Genomic DNA, 16,801 nt, shown 5'->3' with positions numbered 1-16,801 from the left:
TGTTTTGATGGAATAGTAGAAGAAAAGAGGATGCTCTTAGTTTAATGAGAAGTGTAAATTGAGGAGGGTGGATTAGGGGATATAGAAGAACAGTAAATGGGCAAATAAATAACTTGCAGAGAACATTCTTTCATTTACCTGTGTAATGCTCTGCTCTGGAAAATTCCACTGACAAAGGGATTCATTTCCATTGGCCCCTTTGTATCTAACCTCATCTTTCATATTCCTATCATATTAATTTCCTCTTCGATTCTGAAGGTGGATACAAATGATAAGGTGTCCTTGTTCTTAGAGAAATTCTCCCAAATGAAAACTTTCACCTCATTTCTCTCAGGTATTACTTGCCCGTTAGTGGATGTTATTTGGACTTTAGGAAGAGATTAAGCTGTAAAAGAATATTGAGGTCTCCGAGTTCTCTTCTATGCTACCCAGTTCTGTTATCTGCACTTTGTTTCTCAGGAAACAAAAACAAAGAGAAATAGGAGGGTGATACGAAATCTGCCTTAGGGTGAACGTGGAAATTCTTTCTTAGCTAAGTGACCATGATCACACTTGTAATCCCAGCTATCCTGGAGACTGATAACTGAGAATTGAGGTTCGAAGCTAGCCTGGTCAGAACACACCATGAATCCCTTATCTCCAATTAACCACCGAAAAGCAGGAAGTGGAGCTGTGGTAGAGCACCAGCCTTGAGTGAGAAAGCTCAGGGACAGTGCTCAGACCCAGTACTGGCACACACACTTAAAAGCATTCCTTCTAGCAAACAGCATAGGTAGTATCCTGCCATGAATCTGAGCCCTGTCTTCCTCATTATTCTTTTGGGTGCCATATTTAAGCTGCCTTTCTTTCTCCCAGCGACCTCACTGACCAGGCTACTCTAGTGCTGATTCAGTAGCTGATAAATGCTGCAATCTTTTTCTAAAGACTTCCTATTCCTATCCTAAGGAGTAGTATGATTCAGAATGGGCAGCATTCATTCAGTTTCTTTGTGGTAATAGCTGATTCTACCAAAAAAAAAGGAAAAACAAAGTTACCATCTGGATGTTCCTTTTGCCTGGCTACATAGAAACAGAGGAATACTAAGAGTAGGGGATGCTGAAAATCAGAATGACAAGTGTGAACTAATCTGTTAACCTTAAAGCTCAATACAAAGCCAGCAGTGGGAAAAGCTGGCAGCAATTCATATTGATTCCCTCTGTACCTCAAAAAGTTGAAAAATTGAAAAAAAAAGTTGGATAATTGGTGGCATTCGGTACTTTAGTGGAAATAGCAGTAGAACAAAAATCAGGAGAAATGGTTGAACATTTATGTAAAAAGTCTCTAGACAGCGCCTCTTCTGGCCATTTTCTATATATGCAGTGCTGGGGAATCTAGCCCACCATTTCAGGTACAGGAGGCAAGCACTCTAATCCTAGCTACCCTACCTATTGACGAAGCAGAGAGCTGAGGATCCTGGTTCCAAGCCAGACTGGGCAGGAAAGTCTATGAGACTCTTCCCTCCCTCTAATTAATCAGCAAAAAGCCACAAATGGAGTGGTGACTCAGGATAGAGTGGCACCCTTCAGTGGAAAAACTCAGGGACAATACCCAGGCCCTGAGTTCAAGCCCCAATACCAACACACACACATACCCACAGAGAGAAAGGACAGGAAAGAGGAATGTTTGGTTATATTTTTATGAATCATTATAGCATATGATTATTCTATTTATTTATTTTTTGGCCAGTCCTGGGGCTTGGATTCAGGGCCTGAGCACTGTCCCTGGCTTCCTTTTGTTCAAGGCTAGCACTCTGCCACTTGAGCCACAGTGCCGTTTCCAGCTTTTTTTCTGCTTATGTGGTGCTGAGGACTCGAACCCAAGGCTTCATGCATGCTAGGCAAGCACTCTTACCGCTAAGCCACATTCCCAGCCCTATATGATTTTTTTAAGAAGGGAAATATGCTCTTTCCAGTGAAGCGCCCCAAAGGAGATGCTTAACCTTGTAGATAAAAACAACATAATTGTCCTTTTATTCAGAACGTGGGAGAGAATTTTACTAGGAAATCCTTAGCTTCTCTGGCCAATCTCCTCTGATACTTTTAGGCTTATACTTTTCTTCTCCCAGGAAAGAGCTCAGGAGGAATTTGGGGAAAAGAGGGTTGAATGCCAACAAGATAAACTCCGGCTGCCTTTCAACACTACTCTTGCCGTAATGTAGAGTGAAAGAAGGTTCGTCTTGGAAGTCTGGGCTGTAGCAAGAGCTTACTCTGTTCCAGGACCTTGATTACTGTTAATTAATCTCAGATGAAAGATTCAGTGCTACAGACTTCCTCTGTCTTTGACCTAAGAGACGATGCTGTGAATAGTTTGTTTGTTTGCTTGCCAGAGATCTTATCTGGGCCCATAAGAACTGATAGGATCATAAAATCAGCATTGATCTTCCTTCCATCTCCTCTTCTTATGAAACAGGGAGGTGATATTTTAGCCCTGCACAAAAGATTTAACATATGTCCTGGGGAGTGTTGGGTGTCATTTAATAATGGCTATATTTAATGGTAATAAAATCTAAATAACTCTTCAGTGTGTTCTAATCCTTGTTCTTTTCTTTGCTCTTTCTCAGTGTATTTATACAAACACAAATAAATCACTACGGAGCAAGCAAAGCCAAATGTCCCAACCACCCACTTTCCTATTCCCAGCACAGGAATTAGAGGGAGGCCAGCTGAAATCTGGGCCAGGCTCTTGGATGACTTGTATGGCTGGTTTTTGTTCCATAATCTGAAACTCAAAATAATTTTTTTTAAAAAGGAACAATGTTCCAAATACCAGCTAACACAGACACGCACACACACACATACACACACACACAGAGTCATCTCCAGCCTCTTTAGTCTTTGCATACATGCAAAGCTCATAAACAAGCCTGCTCCAAACACAGATATGAGGACTTAGAAATTAATTCCTACAAGCATGAACACATGCTCCTGTGTTCAATTTTAGGTTCTAAATCAGAAGTGAAAGCTGAAGGAGTTTTCAAGGAAAGACTTTGAATACAAAACCTTTGAAGAAAGGTCCTAGGAGGCTAAATATGATCAAAAAGAAATATTGAAATAGCAAACAAGAATTGAAGAAGAAAGTGGTATCGCCGGGCGCCAGTGGTTCATGCTTGAATTATTGGTAAACCCAGAGTGCACAGCCCAAGCTTGCTTTCTTCTTCTAGAAGAATGGTCTGGAAAGGCCTAAAACAATTCTTCCATCCGTGTGGAAAGCTTATTTCTCACCTTGTTTCCTGTTGCGTGTTCTCTCTCCCATCCTGCAGCTGGGATGAAAGTAGCTCCATCAGCAGTGGGCTTAGTGATGCTTCGGACAACCTCAGCTCCGAAGAGTTCAATGCCAGCTCCTCACTCAACTCCCTCCCAACGACCCCCACTGCCTCTCGCAGGAACTCTACAGTAGTGGTACGTGAGTGTGCAAACATGATGAGTCTCAAGGCAAGCTGGGCAATGCCTGTGTGTGCATTTGTACATACACACCCACTCCACGATGAGCCTCAAGGCAAGCTGGGCAATGCCTATGTGTGCATTTGTACATATGCACCCACTCCACAGGATTGCTTCCTATAGGATTTTAGCCAAGTTCTTTTGGTGCTGCCAAAGAAAAAGAAAAAGAAAGGCTTCCAATACAGTAAATGTTGTCATAGTATCTATATTTTGTGCTCACACCTATCTGGAGTGTTATGTGTAAGAGCTCTTCCAACTAGAGGAGGGAGAAAAAAAAATAAAACAACCCAGAGAGAGTCACGTTATCTTCTCTGTGAAACTCTAGACATGTAGGTAGAGACCTTGGGTTGACTTAATAATACTCTGGGATCATCTGGGCCCGCCTCCTTACCAAAATAAATCCCCTGGGATAGCTCTTCCCGCCCCCCCCCCCCCCCGCCCTCCTTCTCACTCTGCCTCTTGCTCTTCTCCTTAGCTGCGCACAGACTCAGAGAAACGCTCCCTGGCAGAAAGCGGGCTGAGCTGGTTTAGTGAATCAGAGGAGAAAACCCCGAAGAAACTGGAGTACGACAGCGGCAGCCTGAAGATGGAGCCTGGGACTTCCAAGTGGCGAAGGGAGCGGCCCGAGAGCTGTGATGATTCGTCCAAGGGTGGAGAACTGAAAAAGCCCATCAGCCTGGGACATCCGGGCTCCCTGAAGAAGGGCAAGACCCCACCGGTGGCCGTCACTTCCCCCATCACCCACACAGCCCAGAGTGCCCTCAAAGTTGCAGGTGAGCCCAAAAGAAAGGAAAGGAGAAGGACACTGACCTAGTGCTTTGGCTCCCTCTCCCCATGGCCATTAATCCATGGGATGGTAGCAAATGTTTGCAGAATGCTTTCTCATCGGAACTTCATGATGGTCCTCTTAAGTTAGGAAAGATGTGTGTTACTAGCTCCATTTTTACAGATATGAAAATGACCTTAAGGAGGTCAAGTAGCAAGCAAGCCTGGTATAAGCTGGTGGCTTACACCTGTAATCCCAGCTACTCAGGAGGCTGAGATCTGAGGATCCAGTCTGGACAGACAAATCCAAAGGCTTACCTGCAATTAACCAGTCAAAAGTCAGAAGTGAAGGCGTAGCATGAATGGCAGAGCAAAACAGCCAAGCAAGAATGGGAGGACCTTAAGCCTGAGTTCTTCGATACTGGCACGTAACAAAGTGAAGCAAAAACCAAAATAGAACAATAAAAAGACCAAGTGTGTGACTGGGAATGTGGCCTAGTGCTAGAGTGCTTGCCTAGCATGCACGAAGCCCTGGGTTCGATTCCTCAGCATCACATAAACAGATAAAAAGCCAGGAAGGGCACTGTGGCTCAAGAGGTAGAATGCTAGCCTTGAGCAAAAAAGAAGCCAGGGACAGTGCTCGGGCCCTGAGTCCAAGCCCCAGAACTGGCAAAATAAAAAAAAAAAAAAAAGATCAGGTGGCTGGGCTACCATCACAGAGCTAATGAGAGGGAGAGCTTATGGTTCTGTTCAGAGACTCTTCCCTTCATTCTTTCCTTTCCCATGTGTACTTAGCTTCCTAAGATGCTTCCTTGACATTCTAGGACTATCCTAAGGAAACATTAAATCAGATGGATACAGTGAGCCATCATTGCTCCCAAAGCTGGCCCCTTGGGTCACTCGTGGCCTTCACCAACATTTCCCTCAAGTCTCTCATTGCCACTAGATACGTCCTGCCTTGCTCCTTGGCTCCCTGCCCTTTCTTTCCTTTCCTTGACTGGTTATTAGCCACATTTCCTTGTCTGTCATCTTTATGACTGCCTCTGCCATTTTAACCAAAGCGAACCATCCTACTCTTGAGAACAAAAAACAGTAATACCAACAAAAACAAACCAGAGCAAAAGCCCAGCCCCTCGCCTCTCCCCTCCAGAGTCCCTCTGGCAAAACCAGGTATCCACTCTCTGTTTCCCCATACGGAGGCCTCTAAAATTCCCTACGCTGATAACATTCCCTTCTCCTGTGCAGGGAGAGAAAAAGACTTCTAAGCTCTTGGCTCCTCTTACATCATTTCCTGTCCTCTCGCAGGCAAGGCTGAAGGCAAAGCTACAGACAAGGGTAAGCTGGCAGTGAAGAATACTGGGTTACAGCGCTCCTCCTCCGATGCCGGCCGGGACCGCCTGAGTGATGCTAAGAAGCCCCCCTCGGGCATCGCGCGTCCCTCCACCTCAGGATCCTTCGGCTATAAGAAGCCTCCTCCCGCCACAGGTACAGCCACGGTCATGCAGACGGGGGGCTCTGCCACTCTCAGCAAGATCCAGAAGTCCTCAGGCATCCCTGTCAAGCCAGTCAACGGACGCAAGACTAGCTTGGATGTGTCTAACAGCGTAGAGCCTGGATTCCTGGCTCCGGGAGCCCGTTCCAACATCCAGTACCGCAGCCTGCCCAGGCCCGCCAAGTCGAGTTCTATGAGCGTGACCGGCGGTCGGGGTGGGCCTCGTCCTGTTAGCAGCAGCATTGACCCCAGTCTCCTCAGCACGAAGCAGGGAGGTCTTACGCCCTCCAGACTGAAGGAGCCTTCTAAGGTGGCCAGTGGGCGGACCACTCCGGCTCCTGTCAATCAGACAGACCGGGAAAAGGAAAAGGCCAAAGCTAAGGCCGTGGCCTTGGACTCAGACAACATCTCCCTGAAGAGCATTGGCTCCCCAGAAAGCACGCCCAAGAACCAAGCAAGCCACCCTCCAGCCACCAAGTTAGCAGAGCTGCCACCAACCCCTCTCAGGTACCCAAACTAGGGAAGCTTCTCTTTTGTCTTCTTGATTTGTTTATTGTTGTCATCGTCTGTATGTTGGTCTTAGGGCTTGAACTCGGGTCCTGAACTCTGTCTCTGAGCTTCCTTTGCTCAAGGCTAGCCCTCTACCACTTGAGCCGAGGCTCTACTTCCAGCTTTTTTGGTAGTTTATTGGAGATAAGAGTCTCACAGACTTTTCTGCCCAAGGCTAGCCTCAAAATTATAGCTGTGAGCCACCAGTGCCCAGCTCCAGTTCATTATTCTGTTTTGTATCCCTACCCTCCTTAGACTTGGTGTGGCACGCACTGTCCACTGTTGTGTCTAGGCCTTTGCCTGGGTCTTTATCTTCATCTCCCGTCTTCCATATGTCAAGTTTTTGCTCCCTCATTCAAAACTATTCAGGGGCCTGTAACCCTAGGTTCTCAGGATCCTGAGATCTGAGACTCATGGTTCAAAACCAGCCTGGGCAGGAAAGTTTGTGAGATTCTTAACCTCCAATTCACCAGAAAACAAAACAAAACAAAACAAAAAAACAGTTTAAGTGGTAGAGTGCTAGCTTTGAGTGAAAAAGCCAAGCAAGAGTATAAGGCTCTGAGTTCAAAGCCCCAGTGATGGCATAAAACCAAAAAGTTAAAAAAAACAAAACTATAATAATAAAAACTTAATTGTTTATGCCATTTGCTGCATTTACCTTATCTTTAGCATTTGTATGGGTGGTTTGCTGTTTATTTCTACCTGTTCATCTTTTTTTTTTTTTTTTTTTTGCCAGTCCTGAGCTTTGGGACTCTTTTTGCTCAAGGCTAGCTAGCACTCTACCTCTTGAGTCACAGCACCACTTGCAGGTTTTTCTGTTTATGTGGTGCTGAGGAATCGAACCAAGGGCTTCATGCATGCTAGGCAAGCATTCTACCGCTAAGCCACATTCCCAGCCCCACATGTTCATCTTTTATGCCCCTTAATTAAGACTACAGTTGTTAGAGGTATGGCTTAAGTCTGACAGAATGCCAGCCTGGAATGGAAAATGTTTACGTGAGAGTGTGAGGCCCTGAGTTCAAGCCCCATTGGAGGGGTGTGCACATACAACACACACACACACACACACACACACACACACACACACAGATTAAAGATGCCCTGAATCACATATGACATCTTCAAATTTATTTGTTAACAGAATTAAGGTTAGCCTCTACTTAGCAACTAGTCAGTAGACAAGGAAGCTAGAGGCTCTACTCTCACCTGTAATTCTGTTATCCTCCTTTATTTTTTTTCTCCACTTCTTCCAGGGCCACGGCTAAGAGCTTTGTCAAGCCACCGTCACTAGCCAATCTAGACAAGGTCAACTCCAACAGTCTGGATCTTCCATCATCCAGCGACGCCCATGCTTCCAAGGTCCCAGATCTGCACGCTACGAGCTCAGCAACCGGGGCTCCTCTCCCTTCCTGCTTCACTCCCAGTCCAGCCCCCATCCTCAATATTAACTCGGCCAGCTTCTCCCAGGGCCTAGAGCTCATGAGCGGCTTCAGTGTCCCCAAGGAGACCCGCATGTACCCCAAACTCTCAGGCCTGCACAGGAGCATGGAATCCCTCCAGATGCCAATGAGCCTGCCCAGTGCCTTTCCCAGCAGCTCCCCCATCCCCACCCCTCCTGCTGCCCCCACCGCCCCCTCAGAGGAAGAGACTGAAGAGCTGACCTGGAGTGGAAGTCCCAGGGCTGGACAGTTGGACAGGTAGGTGGGGTACAGACAGCGGAGTCTGAGCCTGCCTCAGTGCTTTGGACTCACTTTTCCACTAACGATACTTCACGATTTGTTTGCATGTTTCCAGTAATTTCACAACAGTTCCGTGAGGTGTGGGTAGGGTTTGGATTTTATTCTCACAATGTGCATGGGGAAAAACAGTGCAGAAAACATTAAATCATTTCTCCAGGATCCTCATAATTATTTCCTCCTCCCATCGTGTCCCTTTTTGTTAACGCGCTATAATATGATCTATTACATAGGAAACTATACCTTAACTCCTGATCCAGAAAACAGTTACCATCTTCAGATAAATTGCTCAAGTTGTGAGCCGAGTTCTTCCTTGGTTGTCTGTCCTACTTGGCTTATCGTGGTAAAGGATGTCATAGTTTGATGTCCCATGTTCTGAGTCTAGACCTCTCCGACCTCTGGTTTCAAAGACAGACCCACATCCTTTTCTCCCGTAACCCATCTCTCTCTCTCTCTTTTATCTCCACAGTAGTCAGCGGGATCGGAACACCCTTCCCAAGAAGGGGCTCAGGTAAAACCGTAGTCTCTCTGAAAAACCCAACCTGGCTTGTCCCAGGCCACATGCATAAAGCTAGTTAGCCAACTTATATGTACGTGGTCCTCCACGAAAGCCACCCAGAGCCCTGCCCGAGCTTCCCATCCCTGTCAGCTTTTATAGTAAACAGCCTTCCTTGGTAATGGAGGAGAAATGAGTTTGCACATGGAACTCCTATCCTCCCCTGTACTGGCCTGGGCAGTCCTGATCCTGGTGGAACTTCCTCGCTATTGTTTCCCTCCCTCCCTGTGTGTCCCTGGGGCCGTTGGGTGTGCAAGGGACTGGGGACGCCAGGTCCTCCATGGCCAGGATGGAACCAAGTTGTTCAGTTGGAGAGGGACTGCAGTGGCCTGAGAGACCACGCCTGGAGTCGTGCAACTCCGTCCTTAGCCTTGGGGAAGAAGTTCTGAGGTCCCCTCCATCCTTTCCACCCCTACCCAGGGGCTCTCTTGAGTACCTGCTGGTCCTTCAGCATGGCCCAGAGGTTCTAGGAAGGATAGCCCCTCCTCAGGAAGCCCTGGTGGCACCCCCTTTTCCTTGTCCCACTTTCAGAATCTCCCCCTCCAACCCACCTCAGACATGTCCACATAGCTAAGCCTCTAGTGTGGCCTTGTCGTGGCCTAGACCGAGTTTCTCCACTGCTCCTGCAGGTACCAGCTTCAGTCCCAGGAGGAGACCAAGGAGAGGCGACACTCCCACACCATTGGGGGACTGCCAGAATCCGATGACCAGGCAGACCTGCCTTCCCCCCCTGCGCTCTCCATGTCCCTGAGTGCCAAGGGCCAGCTCACCAATATAGGTCAGTGCTTCCGGTTGCGCACTGTGATGTGGGATGAAGCGGGGCTTGCCCTGAAGGTGGCGCCAAGCAGCTGGACTTGGACTTTGATCTCAGTTTTGTCTCACGCTATATTGGGTTGCTTCATGGTGCCTCAGTTTATCCACCCACTCTAGGACTGAAGGCAAAGCTTTCCAAGGTCCTGCACTGAATAGTGACCCCTGGAGACAAGTCCTTAAGGGTCCCAAGGACCCTTGAGATGGTATTACAGTATTAGCGGCTCATTGACAGCATGGGAAAGCCACAAATGAAAGTCCAGGGGTAGAACCAGACACATGGAGCTTCTAGAAAGGAGCCACCTCACCCAGTCCTTCTTGGGCCAGCTGGTAAGGTCCACGCTACGATGTCCAGCTTCAGTACTACTGTGTCAGGCTGTTGGGAAGCAAGCAGGGAAAGGTTGTTGATAGAGAAGGATGAGATCTGCGTCTCCACCCAGAGAAATCCAGACTCCCCAACTGCTCTGCCGGAGCCAGGGTCATCCCGTCCCTGAAGGCAGAGGTGACTAACACATGTCCTGATCTCACCCCCTGCAAAGCCTGAGAAGGGAAAGCTGGGAGAGAAAGAAGCGGCTCTGTGACTCAGAGGCAGGGAGGGGAGGAAGCCTGGCCTGGCCTGGGCTCACACCAGCCCGGTTCTGGGAAGCAGTGGCTCAGGACTGGCCGCCTAGGAGCCTCTTTAGGACAGAGGTTGTTGTTCACTTGCTGCATCTCTTCTAAACTCATCTCATCTTCCAGCTGAAGGAAAGGAAGCAGTTGGTGTAAGACAAGAACCCATAACGTGCCTGTGCAATGACTGTGGGGAATTTAAGGAAAGACTGGGGATCGGGGTCACCGGTGCCTTCGGGCAGGGTCATCTGGCCTTTGAAGGCCTGTTAAGTGGAGGATGGGGTGGGCTTGTTTCCATCTCCACTGAGGACCAAGCAGGAAGAAAAGCATGCGTGGTACAGAATGAGGAAGTGGGCTAAGCGGTGATCTTGTGGATTCAAGACCGGGGTGGAGAATCTTTCGCACAGGACTTTACAGGCAGGCTAGGCCTCCATGTGCCTATGTGTGGACGAAAGACCAGACAAGTGAACTCCATGGGGGCATGAGCCCGGAAAGACCGTCTTTCCAGCAACGGGTGAAGGAGGAAGGAAGGGTTCTGTAGCTTTCCAAGAGTCAGCAGAGCCCAGATTTAAAGTAGATTCCATAGCCTAGCCGGCGCTTTTACCTGCTGTCTGTCTGATCTTCAAGCTGGTGGGGGGGGGGGGTGATATCGGGCAGAGAGGGCCGCATTTCTTGGTGCTCCAGAGCTGACCTAAAGTGACCTCAGGGGAGGCCACTTTGCAGGGAGACTCTCAGGCCTTCTGTGACGGATCCCACTGGCTCCCTCCGCCGGTCCCTCCGCCAGCTTATTAGTTCTTTCTCATCCCTTGACTCCGAGTCTTAGTTGGAACTCTGAGTCTTGCCGAGCTGCCAGCTGTGTTGTAGGGAACCACAACATCCATCCTCATCCCAGGCACATCCCCGTGATGTGAAGGTTTCCGGAAAGCTGCCAGGCCCCCAGCCTGACCTTCAAAACCCAACAGATCCGAGGCAGGCAGGGTTGAGGGGAAGCCCTCATCCCAGACAGCAAGGGGTCCTTCTCCACTAGGGCTCGACCTCCCCAGGAGGGCCCCCTACCCCCCCCGCCCCCCGCTGCTTGCACACCTGCACCAGCCCACCCGCCCCTTCCTCTCCCGCCCTCTTCCCCGTCGCCTCTCATGCTCCTGGTGCTCCGGCCCCCAAGGGACCCGAGCTGATGACCCTGCCTCTTCTCCTGCCTCCCCCTCCCTCTCCTGTCCCCTTCCCCTCTGTCCTTCCAGTGAGTCCCACGGCGGCCACCACGCCAAGAATCACCCGCTCCAACAGCATCCCCACCCACGAGGCGGCCTTCGAGCTGTACAGCGGCTCCCAATTGGGGAGCACCCTGTCCCTGGCCGAGAGACCCAAGGGAATGATTCGGTCAGGATCCTTCCGAGACCCCACGGACGACGGTGAGACTTCATGCCAGCGCGGTTCACGCTCATTCCAGCCCTGCTGGGTCCCCTCCCCCACCGTACCACCTCCACTGCCACCCCCCACACACAGACGATCCATAGGACATCCCTTTGGGCCATTTCAGTTCTTTGTTTCCCATACCTTTGAAGGGTCTGGGGGCCCAGAAACCTTGGGGGGGGGGCGCACTGCCTAGCACTGGGGCTTGGGGATGGCGCATCTAGCCAGGGACCAGGGGAGGGAAATCAGGATCGGAAGGGTTAAATGGTACCCCCCTCCCCCTCCCCGGAATGCTCAGAAAACCAGAGCATCTGTCTCCCCCCCTGAGTTCGAGTCGTAGTCTTTCTTCCCCACAGTCGCTCTGAGTATTAGAACAGACGTGCAGACCTGCAGTATTAGGACAGACATAATCCTTAGGGAAGAACTAGGCATCTCATTGCTCTTTCCAGAATGTTCCAGAGATTAGCTTCTGGGACAGCCATCTGTTCGTTGGTGGTGATCTGGGTTGTTACCATTGGTAAACTGCTCCTGGGAGACCAGGTCTTGGGGTGCATTAGCACCCCTTTATGACTGTCAGGACGCTCATGTGGGAAAGCCTTCCTTGCAGGCGTGCTTCGGTTCTTGCAGTTGGCTCTAGCCCCCAGTACTGAGCCAGAGGAGGCCTGGGGGCCGCTCGGATGAGAAAGCCCCTCCTGATGTTTTATAAAACTACTGCCCTGACTGGGAGGACACATGGCAACTCTTCATGCAAACCTCCCTTCCCTCTCTCTGGAGCCTTGGAGCCCCCTGAGCGAGGGCCCACCGGGCCTGGGCTGCTGGAGAACGTAGGGGGAGTCTGTCTACTTGGGACCCTCTCGGATTCCTGACTGCTGTGTGGGCTGTTGGGATACCATAACTGCTCCAGAACCAGAATCCAAACTCCTGCCTTAGAGCTCCTCCCAGACCCCTGTGGGCCGGGGGACGCTCCACTCACCCTGTGTTCTGCTTCTCTTTCAGTTCACGGCTCCGTGCTCTCCCTGGCCTCCAGTGCCTCCTCCACTTACTCCTCCGTAAGAGCCTTTACATCCTCCCTTCCTCCCTCCAGCCCTGCTCTCCCCTCCCTTCCTCCCTCCTGCCCATTCCCCTTCCCCTCCCATGACACACTCAGTCCCAGAGCCTCCCTTCGCTTGGGCTGGGACCCCTCATTTGGGCGCCTTGCGTCCTCAGGGGTCTGTCTCCCTGGCCTCACCACCGACTCCTAAGCAACTCTGGTGCTTTTTGTTCCTCTCCTTTGAAAAAAAGGGACCTCCTTGTGACCAAGCCCCTTTCGTGCTGTGTGTGCTAAGAGGAAAATGTCGGTGACAAGGTTAGATGAGATTTCCAGGCTTCTAGAATCTCGACAGTAAATGGAACTGACCAAATTTTATTATGTTTATTGTGTTATAGGGTACTGCACACGACTTTTAGATGTCCCTTGATTCCTAGGTTGTTGTTGTTGTTGGTGGTGGTGGTGGTGGTGGTGGTGGTGTGTGTGTGTGTGTGTGTGTGTGTGTGTGTTAGTACTGAGGCTTGAACTCAGGTCCTTATACACTCACTTGGCTTTTTCACTCAAGGCTGGCCCTCTACCACTTGAGCCACACCTCCACCTCCAGTTTGGGGCTGGTTAATTGCACGTATGAGAGTCTTCCTGCCCGGGCTGACTTCAAGCTCCTCCGGTGTCAGCTTCCTGAGTGGCTAGGAAAATAGGTGTGAACCACTGGTGCTCAGTCGTGCCCTCTAATGCTTTACCCCTTCAGGTTGCTGGCCATCAGGGTTGGTTGTCAGATCAACCCAAGTTTCACTTCCTAGCCTTCTTGGCAGTGGGGAAGTGGGCTAGAGGTAATCACAAGGGAAATCTTGCAGCCCTAGCGCGGCTCTGAGTGCAGCCCTAGCGCGGCTCTGAGCGCAGCCCTAGGAGGAGCCGAGGCCAGGACAGCACCTCTGCATCACACTACTTCGAGTCTCTCCCTCCCTGCCTCCCTTGCCTGCCCTTTCCACTGCCATCGTAACCACCTGCTTTCTCTTTCTTTCCCTCCTCTGCACTCCCTTCAGGCTGAGGAGAGGATGCAATCTGAGGTAGGGTGCAAAGCTTTGGTCTCTGCTTGTTAACACCACCGCGCCCCATTTTTCCCCTCCAGAACTTTTACTTCTGCCATCCGTACTGGGTTATTTTTCTCCTCCTTTTGCAGCAAATCCGGAAGCTTCGTAGGGAACTTGAATCATCCCAGGAAAAAGTGGCCACCTTGACATCTCAACTCTCTGCCAATGTGAGTGCCTGGCACAGGGGAAGCCCTGGGCCGCTGTTTGGGTCATCGTTAGGTAGCTTTATAAAGAGCCTTTCGAGTGGAGGGTGGTGATATGCAGCTGTACTTCCAGCATTTGCAAGATGGAGACAGGGACATCTTGACTTTGAGAACAAGCCGGGCTACATAGCAAGACTGGGTCAAAAAATGAAAGAGAGGGAGGGAAGGAGGGACAAAAGAAGTCATTTTTTCCTTGCTCTGATTAATAGATACGAAGGGGGCGGTGTGGTAGCATTTGACCTTCCTAGCGAGAAAAGAGGTTCAATGGTTTTACCATTGGCCATGAACAGAATAGCTACGGATTGTACTTCTTGAGACTTTCAAGCCCTTTTTGGTGGTCCTGGGGTGTGCACACGCCTCTTTCCATGCCAAGTAAGGGAACAGGCCCAGCATCGCCATTCGCACTGTGCAGTGACCATGACGCCAGTTAGAAATCTAACTCCCGTGCTAGCCAACTACCTGGTTCACAAATGGCCCTCCCTGGTAGCTCATGGACAGCCAGCCAAGACTGGCTGTGCCCACGTTCATCTAGTATGGTCACTATCTTCCTTTCAGCCTTAGTTTTTTCTGCTCTGTGAGACGGGGGTCACACGGAACCGCCTTGTCTAACCAGGTTGTGGTAGTTTCTCTCTTGCGACTAAGATGCAAACAGAGAACATAAGAGCCATTTTCCCCCAAAGCTGTAAACACCAGCTGAGCCGGATCTCCAGGAGCTTTCCAAGTGTTTGCACAAAAGTAATCATGTCTGCAATTTCCGCAGTGCTTCCTGCGTTTCCTCTCTCTCCCCTTCCTCCCCGGGGAATCCAGCTGTCAGGCCTTGGGGTCTGCCCCTTGGAATCAGGTAGAAACGACTCCAAAATCTCTCCCAAATGTTGTTTCCAATACATTGCAGCAGCAGCTGAAATACACTCTCTTTATTCTCTTTCCCCAAGCTCCTAGTTTATAAGTTCTGTACTTGGTGGTTTGTTAGAAGCGCTTACCAAGTACTGTTTCCCACTCGTAGGGACCCAGAGAATTGCAACATAAAAAAAGAGCCGTCTTACGCATGCCTGTCAAGGCCCACAACCAGGGTCACGTCCTGCACACACGAGGAAACTTGTGTCTGAGAGATGCTGGGTGGGGAGGGGGGAGAGGCGCCAGGGAGGCAAAGCGCATTATTGTTTGATTCATTTACACGGCAGTTTGTCCCACGTCTTGCTGTCAACGCTGCGATAGGGCCAAGAAAATGAATTTAGAGGGTGATTTTTTTGTAGAACAGGAAGTTCCATTGGACTAAGGGAGAACAAACTAAACACCCAGGCACGGTGAGTTCAGAATCTTTTTTTTTTTGGCCAGTCCTGGGCCTTGGACTCAGGGCCTGAGCACTGTCCCTGGCTTCTTCCCGCTCAAGGCTAGCACTCCGCCACTTGAGCCACAGCGCCGCTTCTGGCCGTTTTCTGCATATGTGGTGCTGGGGAATCGAACCTAGGGCCTCGTGTATCCGGGGCAGGCACTCTTGCCACTAGGCTATATCCCCAGCCCCCGAGTTCAGAATCTTGATACATATTTCTGCCAAGGGTCAGAGCCCCCGCCTTCACATCGGAGATGCTAGGACTCTGGGAAGGTCCCACGGCTCTCTTCAAGATGTCCTGATTTGGGATCAAATTATGGCTAAGTGCATGCAACATACGAACAGCGGAAGCTGGCCCAGGACAATCTACCACTCCCGGTGCTAGCCTCTAGGGCAGCACTCGCCCCCCCCCCCCCCCCATGTCTGAGGCTGGGATTAGGAGAATGTTCAGGGTAAGGGGAGGGAGAGCGACACGTAAGAGACAAAGTGGGAGAGGAAGCTCGGCGCCCTGGATGAGGAGAGGCTGATTTAGAAAAGCACACGGGAGGCCATTGGCTGTCTCCAGTACTCTTGGGTAGATTTCCAGGACTGTAAGGTGCCCAGCCACAGATAGACTGGGAAGTAGAGGAGCAAATGAGACATGAGGTCAAAAAGATAGAAGTTGGTTGGACACTGGTGGCTCACACTTGCAACACAGGAAGCTGAGATGTGAGGGTCACGGTTCAAAGCCAGCCCAGGCAGGAAAGTTCATGAGACTCTACTCTCCAGCAGTCCCATTTCAGTAAGCCTCCAGGAGTGTGTCAATGGCGAGCGGTGAAAACTAGAGTTAACCCAACAAGAGTGAGGCTGTCACATCCTCCCCCCTATGTGAAGGGCATGCCCAGAATGTGCTCACTGCGTTTTCCTCTTACTCAGATGCCTTGATGGTGTATCCCATAGCCTTCTGAGCCCCATGCCTCATTGCCTTCACCGTTCCTGGACGTCTTGCTGCCAGTTGGCCAGCTAGAGTTGCAGTCACACTGCCCCTGGCCTTAGTGCCTCTCAGCACCTTGACCCAGCCTGCCCCCAGTGGGCCCCCTCCAGCACCTTTCATGAAGCCAACCTGACCTCTGGTGGCCAAATTGTAGAATGCACCTAAAGCTTCTTGAGCTAGTTCCCTCCCGTCTTGCAAAGTAGAAGCTGAAGAAACCAGAAACAAGTAGTTCCAGAGCAAGAAGTAGACAAGAAAGGGCAGGGGGCGGCGGGGGTGGGGGGGGTGGGGGGGAGAGGCAGGATAGGAATGGGGGAAAACAACGAAAGTTGACCAAGAAGCATTGGATTCATAGCCTAACCTATGAAATTGTAATACCTTCTTGTAACTACTTAATAAATAATAACTAATAGAAGATAACAAAGCTACTTACTAAATTATAATTAATTGAGGATGATAATAAAAGAATGAAGAAAGAGCCAGCCACTCTCTGAGGGTCAAGAAAGAAATGAATGGAGGGGACCTTCGGGGAGGTTACTTGGTCTATGGACCACTATGGAGTGAAACCAAAACTAGGACCCTGTCCAGCGGCCGTGCCCTCACCGCCCTGCCCCCTCCCATCAGCCATGGCCCCGCATTCTGCTCAGAGCACGGGGACAATCCCACCTCTGGGATCTCACCTTATTCGGGAAGCTGATTCACTGGGCAGGTCTCTGGTTTGAAACTGTCTGCTCAGGGAAATCAATACTTTGAAACCAAGACGTTCCTTGACCT

The 16,801-nt window shown here is 50.2% G+C and overlaps 1 protein-coding gene across 5 annotated transcripts in view; it reads left to right on the top strand.

Moving 5' to 3' along the window:
* The window catches only part of Nav1 (neuron navigator 1), a 230,739-nt gene that overhangs the window by 192,753 nt on the left and 21,185 nt on the right, over nt 1-16,801 (top strand). For all 5 annotated transcript variants that reach the window (XM_048357254.1, XM_048357253.1, XM_048357255.1 and 2 more), the window contains 9 exons: nt 3,299-3,437; nt 3,955-4,252; nt 5,550-6,243; nt 7,539-7,982; nt 8,491-8,532; nt 9,207-9,355; nt 11,235-11,405; nt 12,403-12,455; nt 13,614-13,691. In XM_048357254.1, coding sequence (XP_048213211.1) covers nt 3,299-3,437; nt 3,955-4,252; nt 5,550-6,243; nt 7,539-7,982; nt 8,491-8,532; nt 9,207-9,355; nt 11,235-11,405; nt 12,403-12,455; nt 13,614-13,691 — 2,068 coding nt within the window. The remainder of the gene's footprint in view (nt 1-3,298; nt 3,438-3,954; nt 4,253-5,549; nt 6,244-7,538; nt 7,983-8,490; nt 8,533-9,206; nt 9,356-11,234; nt 11,406-12,402; nt 12,456-13,613; nt 13,692-16,801) is intronic.

Source organism: Perognathus longimembris, chromosome 11 (assembly GCF_023159225.1).
Source record: "Perognathus longimembris pacificus isolate PPM17 chromosome 11, ASM2315922v1, whole genome shotgun sequence".
In the NCBI taxonomy this organism is placed as follows: domain Eukaryota; kingdom Metazoa; phylum Chordata; class Mammalia; order Rodentia; family Heteromyidae; genus Perognathus; species Perognathus longimembris.
The sequence above is the reverse complement of the archived record's forward strand: the minus strand, read 5'-3'. Positions and strand labels throughout refer to the sequence as shown.